This window comes from Pinus tabuliformis, chromosome 8, assembly GCF_031772625.1.
Source record: "Pinus tabuliformis cultivar Carrire ecotype Pingquan chromosome 8, CPIR1, whole genome shotgun sequence".
Lineage (NCBI taxonomy): Eukaryota > Viridiplantae > Streptophyta > Pinopsida > Pinales > Pinaceae > Pinus > Pinus tabuliformis.
Window position 1 is genome coordinate 1,650,188,220 of NC_142294.1, and position 9,422 is coordinate 1,650,197,641.

Here is a 9,422-nt window from a genome sequence, read left to right on the forward strand (position 1 = left end):
TTTGATTATTCTCAGTTGCCCAGAATCTCTAATTACGCATTAACTTCAGATAATTTGTTGTTCCCGCTATCGTTATATGTAAGTAAAATAAGTCGCTGTTCTCTATATCGCTATATGACCAATTGTGTTTCATCTCAATTCTCACTAGCTTTACGATCGAGAAGTGATTTTAACAACTGGATTGTTTCACTTCCAAAATGAATTGGGGGTTGCGACTCAAATTCATTAAATTTAGCTTTATGATAGAGAAGCGATTTTAACAACTGGATTGTTTCACTTCCAAAATGAATTGGGGGTTGCGACTCAAATTCATTAAATTCATTTCTGATAACAGTGGTGAACTGTTCACCCTCTCATTGCATTTCTTGCATTTCTTGGGCAGGTTCATTTGTTCTTTAACATTTAATTCTTCACCTTTTTCATTTTAACATGTTGCATTTGTCTACATTTTTCATTTTAACATATTGCATTTGTTTACTGCGTCTTAGATAGACAATGCTAGATGCTCTGTTAAAGCACTCTTTGATTGATGTAAAGTCACTAGTTCAATTTCCCGGTCCAATCAAAGTAATATATTGGACTCCTGCCAAGTTTAAAAAAAAAACACATTGCATTCATTTGTTCAATTTCCCGCTCCAATGAAAATGATATATTGGACTCCAGCCAAGTTTGGAAAAAAAGTAGGCAAAAAGACATTGCATTCGTTTCTGATAACATTGGTGAACTCACCACTGTTCTTCCTCTCATTATTGTATTCTCCCTCTCATTGCATTTCCAGAGCATGTTCATTTGTTCATTTACAGAGCATGTTCACCACTATTCTCCCTCTCATTGCATTTCCAGAGCATGTTCATTTGTTCATTTACAGAGCATGTTCACCACTATTCTCCCTCTCATTATTGTATTCTCCCTCTCATTGCATTTCCAGAGCATGTTCATTTGTTCATTTACAAAGCATGTTCATTTGTTCATTTACTTGGAATTTAATTCATTACATTTTCCATTCCAACATATTGGATTCAGTAAACATGACAAAACATTTTACCTAGTATATAACCACAGGACTTATCATTTCAATGGCTGAGCAGCTCGTAATAGGTTGTTCCTTGCCGAGTTGAATCTAATATATTTTTCTTGAACGTGGAAACAATCATTAGGCGGCGTGGCTTTTTCTGACTCTAGTGGCGATATGCACTTATGCAGGTGGGTGGTGCTGCTGCGGCGGATGCATCCTCCCAGGGCTGACTCTGAAGTTTGAATCAACACAAAATCCCAACAGCCTTGGCTGTTGTATCACTGGCATTCCAGTTCAATTGGAAAATGTCTAAATGAACTCTTTCATCCAATAACCCTGTATAATTGACGAGGGACACTTGCTCATATCAACACAATCCACCCTCCTTATTGAGCCCAGGGACATTTTACCCACATCACACTCCACCCTCTTTGTTAAGTCATGCCCACATCTACACACTCCAACCTCTTTGAAAGCTGGGCCAAGTTTTTGGCATAACGGATATTACAACTCACACACTCTATGTATAACTTTTCCATGTTAGATTACGTCCAACCATTATTGGTACAAGGTAAGGCAACAATCTGCACCACTAAAAGCGATGTTTCTTCAAAAATCAAATGACATATTCGTAAGGATTTCGTTAGGATCAGCTCACGATTACATCCAAACATTATTGGTACAAGGTAAAGGCAACAATCTGCACCACTAAAAGCGATGTTTCTTCAAAAATCAAATGACATATTCGTAAGGATTTCATTAGGATCAGCTCACCTGTCCATTTTGAATAGTGATTTTAAATATTTCCAAGAGAGAATTTTCTTATTCGGATCTGAGGAGACTCGAGGCTCTAATGCTAAGTTACACGATCTGCAACTAACTGGATCTGGATCCACGGATCGTTTTTTGACCTCCAAACGGATCCCGACAGTGCCTAAACAAACCCATAATTTTGGCAATGAACCTTGATACTTGATTACCATAAAGGATCAATATTCAGTAATGTCCTGATGGAAAATAGGTGAGAAGTTGACCCCATAGGGATTAACTAGCAACCAGCGTGAGACAAATTTGCGGCTGAGCAACTACAATAAACCCATTCTCTCAGACATTTATGCACAGCAGCACAGTTCAGTGACCATTAAAATCTAGAAATGAACCTCTTCAATGGTAAAAATAAGTATTTTCTCTTTAAACAACATGGCAATGGTATTAAACACCATACAATGGTATTAAGCACCAATGGTATTAAGCAGATAAATGTCATCAAGAATTTTGAGAATGATCTAAAAATTAGTTACAAGAATCCATTGAGATAAAATAAATCTCTTATCAGAAGTCCAATACAATGGGTAGAGAACTTCCGAACTCCAGCAACAGCTGTCAATGGCCAGCATCTCAGTACAGTCAACTCGATGGCTCAAATTGTCCAAATGTCTAAAAGGCGTTGTTTGTTAGTAATGCATGTGGTCTCAAATTGTCCAGATGTCTAAAATGTGTTGTTTGTTAGTAATGCATGTGGTCTGTTCTGAATTTTGTACAATTCTTTTCAAATTACTTAGTGTTTCCATGTAATGATAGGTACGTACTATCTATAGGAACATCAGTGATCTGTTTTAAATCTTTTATGTTTTATATGTCAAGTTCTGTATACATGAACAGTAGTGGAAGCGCTCTCTCTCTCCGAGGGCCTGAATTAATATATAAGAACATTTTTGCTTGATCTTTAAGAAACAATTGGCACGCAGTTCAGTTATTCTAAAACAGAACAGAAACAGCTATAGATCAAAACATGATAAACTACAATAACAGAAATAAAGCAGTTTGTACTGTTTCTAAATCAAGACTTTAAACGCATTTGAACTATAATTCAGTTAGTCTGCAATGAGTGCTGTTTGATATCATTATTGGTTACATTCAGCTAAAAAGAATTTTTTTTTAAAACATCTTGCTTGACAAAAGAACACTGATCATTCCACCAATTATGCAGAGCAATTCCAACCTTGTGCAGATTATATTGGATCTACTGAAGAACTTACAGCAAACGACTTAATTAAACATTTGACAAAAATCTGGTGATCTCCTTTTTTACTAGACTTAATACCTGTTTACTGGTATAACAAAAAAAGATTCATCTGAAAATGTGGCTGGCCGCTGCACACATACCCATTTCAAATATACTGTTTATATCAGAAACGAGAGCTCTTTTAGACATTATGTATGACAAATGCATATTGATTATTTTGCCAACATTGCACAAATTAATTCCATCCCTTCACAGATTCTGTTGCATTGCACTGAAATTACAGCACAGGACTTAAAGTATTTAATAGAATCTCAAGCTGACAACCTAGAGATCTACTTTGTCCAGAAACTACCTACCTGTACAGCCGACAGAGCTTTCATCTGAAAGCCTGGCTGTGCACATTCCATTGCAAACAAGTCAACTCAGTCCTTAAGATATTGTTCAATGGACAAAGGAACTAACTCCACGATGCATCCAATAAGACAAAGCCAAACATTGGATGTCCACCGCATACAAGCGGTTTATGTTCTTTGGAAGAACATGTTCAACAGCCAGATTGACTAACTGCTTAGCACACAAGAAAACCTTAACGCAAATAGCCCATTGCAAACAATGTTTTCCTGCTCCATTATTAGTATTACCTGATCTAGATGCCAAGTCATATATCTGCACCGTGCATCAGGAAACACTATGCCAAAAGATCCATGAGCAGTAAAGCAACTCCAGCAGAGCTTAATAACATGACTTGGCCTTGTTTTTCCAATAGGATAAACAACTCATGCATTTGCAGACACTCGTTTATGATCTCCATCGGATCCATTTGACAATCTCAGAAAAGCACAGGCCACAAGGTTTCTTCCAGCAAAGAGAGAAAACTTTGCCTTGGCTATTGATGATTTGCTGGTTGAAGGGGCACTAGCTTCAGCGGCACCAGCTCCCGAAGGTGTACCAACAACTGGATTCGGCAACGGCGTATCCAAGTTAACAGCCAAAGATCCTCTATTCGCCCTCAAACGATCCGCGCCCTCCCAAGTAACCCCTCTGCATTTCTTCACCTTCACCTTCACCAACTTTGGACACCCACTGACCAAGGACTCGATCCCATCATCCGAAACTGGACAACCCTTGATGCACAGCTTCTTCAAAGAAAGACATTTCGCAGCGATACAAGAGATCTCCGTATCCCCGATCGTCTCACTGCCACAGAGAGCCAACCTCTCCAAGACCTGGCAATTGGAAGCCAGAGGACTCAAGCTCGTTGCAGTCAGATTCAAGCCAATCAACACCAACTCCTGCAAATTTTGACACTTTTTCCCCACGGCAATAAGCCCCTCATCGCCTATCCGATTCGTTTTCCAACCATCTATATGCAACTTCCTTAGATTTTTGCAGTTGTTGGCGATCGCCGCAAGCCCGACGTTCGTGCACTCCGGAGTCTTCACCAGATGCAAGACCTCCAATCCTGCGCACCTCGAAACGGCCATCAGGCCCCGATCGCTTACCTGCAACCTCTCGAGATGCACCTCAACCAATCCACTCACATGATCAGTGATCACCTCAAGCAGCTTATCCCAATCCCCTGAACATCGAAACAGCTTGAGGGTACGCAGGTTCTTCGATCCAGCAATCAGGGGTCCAAAATACTGCCCGTTAAAAAGTTCCTTCAGGCAAATACTCTTCAACATCGCACACCGGGGCCGATAACATCGACACTCCCGTCAGCTAAACCCCTCAACCGCTTAACAGACAACTCCTCTAACCCTACACAATACTTGAGAACAGCATTCATCCCCTTTGCCCCAAAAGTACAAGACCCACACGACAATTTTTTCAGACCAGTACACAACTTAGCAAAATCCTCGATACCCACATCAGATAACTCCCTACAGGCCTTCAATTTCAACTTTTTAAGGCTCTTACAATGAATTCCAATTTTAATCAAGCCCTCGTCTTTTATACTTACCATTCTGCGATCGCACCTGAGAGCGAGCTTGGTCACATGATCGAACCTGCTGAAGAGGCCTGGGATTGCCGCTGAGATATCCAACCGGGCATCCAAGGATAGCCGCTGGCGACTCGAACCCTCGACAAGAAACCATCTCTTGCACACCAGAGAGCATCGCTGTCGGTCGCCGGAGCTCAGAGTGCAGAAGATGCAGGCCAGGCATTCATCCGGAAGGTTTAGGCTGTAATCTCTGCCCAAATTCACATCGTTTTCTTCACGTTTTAAGGCGTGTACCACGGAAGAAGACGAGGCGCCCTGCCCCATTGAAATTCAATAGGGTTTTTACAGAGTTTCCGCTATAGATCGGCCCACATACCACCGGTTTAACCCATCTTCATCTCGTTTTGAAGGAAAAATTTTCTCCTTTTTTCGCAGAGTGCGATGTGTGTGATAGCGATTTACATATAGAGATTGCAATCGATTTCGTCCACTCACGAATTCCCCACGACCTGCGAATGCATCGCGTGTTTGGCTATTTTCTGTTAGGGCTCTCGAATCAACAGGTGTAAAGAGCTGGCTGCCTCGTATCGCAGACTTTGCGGATCTCAAAATAGGATTCAATCGGTTTAATAGTTTTCACTTATCAAAATTGATGCAATAAAAGGGAATTAAAAATCCCGATTTTTGGGATTTGAGGATTCTTGGAGGGTAAAAAGGGAGAATGCAAAGTGCTTTGAAAAAATCTTTTTTGAAATAAATATAAATAATAAGTTTATTGTTTTATCCTTAATTTATAATTTTATTTATATTTATGAAATTTCATATTATAATGTATTATCAAACATTTTTTAATGTTGAAATTTATAATGTTTTTTTAATTTCATAAATAACAATTAGAAGTTAGGCAAATTGTAAGCTTGGTTAACATGTTGGTTGCATTGTGATAATAAAAAAATAAAAAATACAAATCTTTAAAAGTAAATATTATCTTTGTGGATATGATTTTATTTATTTCTTCAAAGATTATCATTACATATGAGTGCAAGTGGCCCTAAGTTTGTCTTGAATGGTCTACCCCACCCACCATAAAAAGCTTTTAGAAGACTTTTCATGTCTCCTCCAGACTTGAAGATGGATCATTTGTTTGAAGATAAGGTATTTGTTGTATCTTCAAGTGTAGTGGTCTACAATTGTTCTTCAAGTGTACTGGTTCACACTTGTTTGAGGGCTATTCATGTCTTTTCCTAAGCTTCAAGACAAGCCATTGGTTGGCCTGAGTTGGCCTGGAGTGGTTTGCCCTCACCAATCATAAAGCTTTTTAAGACTTTTCATGTTTTGAAGAAGAATTACTTGTTTGAAGATAATGTATATGGTACATCTTAAGTGTAATGATTTACAATTGCTTAAAGACTTTTCATGTATTTTCCTAGGTTTAATGAGGGAGTATTTGTTTGAAGATAATGCATTTTAAGTTTAGTGATTCACCATTGGTAAGTTGTAATGATTTACAATTGATTAGAGACTTTTCATATATTTTCTTGGGTTTACTGAGGGAGTATTTGTTTGAAGATGGTGTATTTGTTATGTCTTTCAAGTTTAGTGATTCATCATTGTTTTATTGATATGAATAAAAGGGAGAATAATTTCAAAGTTTATTTATAAAGTGATGGGGAGTGATGAATACTTTTACAAAATATTACTATTAATATTTATGTTCACCGCTATTATAAATATTTTAATATTTATAATAAGTACATATTATTTAAAGCTGGTGGGGGGAATTTAGGCTAAAAAAATAAAAATATAAAGAAATTATATGGTAAATATTTTAATATTTATAATAAGTATATATTATTTAAAGATGGTAGTTGAGATTTAGGTTAAAAATATATAGAAATCATATGGTTGGTATTGTATCAATGTGAAGAATGATTAGATGGTTTTTTTATCTCTTCTTAATGAATCATATTTTGTTTCCATCATTATATTTATTGTGGATTTATCATATTGCCAGTGTAGATCCATCTTAAATACGGATCTAACATGAGCCGAGAGGGATCCAATTTCTTCACATGCAAATTTTTTTATGAGCTAACATTATTTTATTTTATTTTTCGACCACATGAGCAAAATTTCAACTTTGATGACGGATGGACAATGTTACACATCATACTGGGTTGTAGAATGAGCCTCTCGGCTCAATAATATTTGTGATTTCACTAAGTGTTGAAGTCAAAAAAAAAATTGTTGAACGTACTCTTTAGTTATGTTTCCTTATATGGATAGAGTTTCTCAAATTGCCTATGCAATTTTAGCATTTTCTCAAGCACAGTTGCATGGGCATGAGAGGTTATTTGTGATTAGCCGTATCACCTTTTTAACCATAGACTTCAGAAGAGGATGTGCCTAAGAGTTATTGGAGTTGAGAAATAGTTAGAGCAAGGTGCGTTGAGAATTGAATTTGGGTTAGTTGTTGTAAATTCCAATGATTTTATCACTATACCCCAACTTAATTGATATTGGGTTGTTTGTTTTATTTGTGTTTGGGTAACATTTGCAAGCAACGCCTTTTAATGTTCAACATTACAATCAAGTAGGTATTTTCACAATGCATGGAAGCTACCATTTGACTTCAATGTCACAATTAGGGTACTTATTTTGCTAAATTTTATCAAGAATTGCACTTAGTTTCAATTGTGTGCATACAAGGACAATGAGTCCTATGAAGGAGAACTACATATCTAAAGAGATGAAGCACTAGTTTAGTGTTTTTCGTAAATAAAAACTTAATGGAATATATTGTTAGAAAGATAATTTCATATATGGCAGATTATATAGGCATTTATCCTTTTCCAAGTCTAATTTTTTTTTCCACATACTTGGATTTGGGATTTGATATACCTTTTGAACTTTCATTTATATTTAGCAATTTTGTTCTACAATTCATGCACATTAAGCCATATGTTAGCCTAATTGTTTTACAAAATTTGCATGGAAAAATTATTCCAAACCCTGATTTTTTTTGTAAGTCTGCAAATTGATATTATTAATAATATACAGTAAAATATAGAGCCAACTCCCTTTGTATCCTACCACATGGGAAACAGGGTCTACAATGGGTCAAAAAAATACTACTGTCGTTCATAAATTTGAAAAAAGAGCCTTATGCATGTGCATCAATGTCATGGATCATTCCAAACCTATGACTAGGGTATAGATAGTGAATGGATTTTTCAGTTGATTCTTCTAATAAAAAGTACACATCTATCTCTATTTAGCATAACATATTTCTTTTTAAGAGTTGTACACAGTCAAAATGGCACCTCATCATATTCTTCAGACTCTATATTTGTATAAATGAATTCATGATTGGTATGTCTAGGTTTCCCTGTGGCAAGGAATTGATTTTCTAATTGTTGTGGCAAGGAACTGATTTTCTCATTGTTGTGCCTACCCACAACTTCCCTATTCTAAAGAGATTTGACTATGGCCTCATACTTCTTGTCTAAAAAGCTAGTTTCTCAAGAATGACCTTTTGTTGAGCTCCTTGCTCTTTAATAGCCCATGCCACAATTTATTTAGCCTATGAATAGAACTTAATTTGCTTAAAGTATTTGGTGACTCCTACGTAAAAAAGCTCATGTTAAAGACATAATTCATGAGTTATGAATCGATATCCTTAAATGGGATAAAGCCTCACATATCCCTCACCTTTAGCTCAATTATTCCCACCTCAACTTTATTATTGGTAGGAAACCACTTATGGTAATGTTTGGTTATGTCTCTAGCCTCCTTTTCTACTTTAGTAGGCTTATTGGGTTCCTTCTTGTATGATCTAAATCAACATCTTAAAATTGGCTTATAGGGATTATCACCACCTATCACCAATTCACCTTTATTAATCCTATATATCATGCTTAAAGACAAAGGTTGTACCCTCCCCGTACCACTTACAAAATTATTGTTGAAGAATGCTTAGGAGCCTTGTCTCATTTTTGTTTTTGGTGCCCTGGACCTAGTGGCTTTCAATGATTAAAGCCAGTAGAGGATGGGTTTCTTTGGGAGGTAGCACGTCAACATTCTCTTGCTCCTTATATAACATGTCGCTTTTGGATATGGAATATCTAAAACCATCAACATTGGGTTGTAATCTAGCATTTAACTATTTTTATAGCCATAACCATGACTAGATAGAGCAAGATTGAAGGATTTTGAGCTTCGGCCTCTTTGCCAAACCTTGAGGGAAATCAAGGAACTCTCTAAGGAAACCAAAAGAATAAATATATAAAGCACCTCATAATTCTTGTCTACATACCATTATGACCATGAATTTGTAACAGTGTTTTATATGTCATTGCTATGAAAATAGCCTTAGGTAGTCTCATTTATGCCCACGTAGAACCATTATCATCATTGTAGGTGAAATGAGTTCCTAA

General features: G+C 36.8%; 1 protein-coding gene across 1 annotated transcript; it reads right to left on the reverse strand.

The window, feature by feature from the left end:
* Nucleotides 1–3,218: 3,218 nt before the first annotated feature.
* LOC149242507 (putative F-box/LRR-repeat protein 8) lies at nt 3,219–5,583 on the reverse strand. The gene is given in 2 exon segments (XM_089374264.1): nt 3,219–4,728; nt 4,731–5,583. Coding segments are annotated over 2 exon segments (1,491 nt in total). The 5' UTR covers nt 5,311–5,583; the 3' UTR covers nt 3,219–3,817.
* Nucleotides 5,584–9,422: the final 3,839 nt, after the last annotated feature.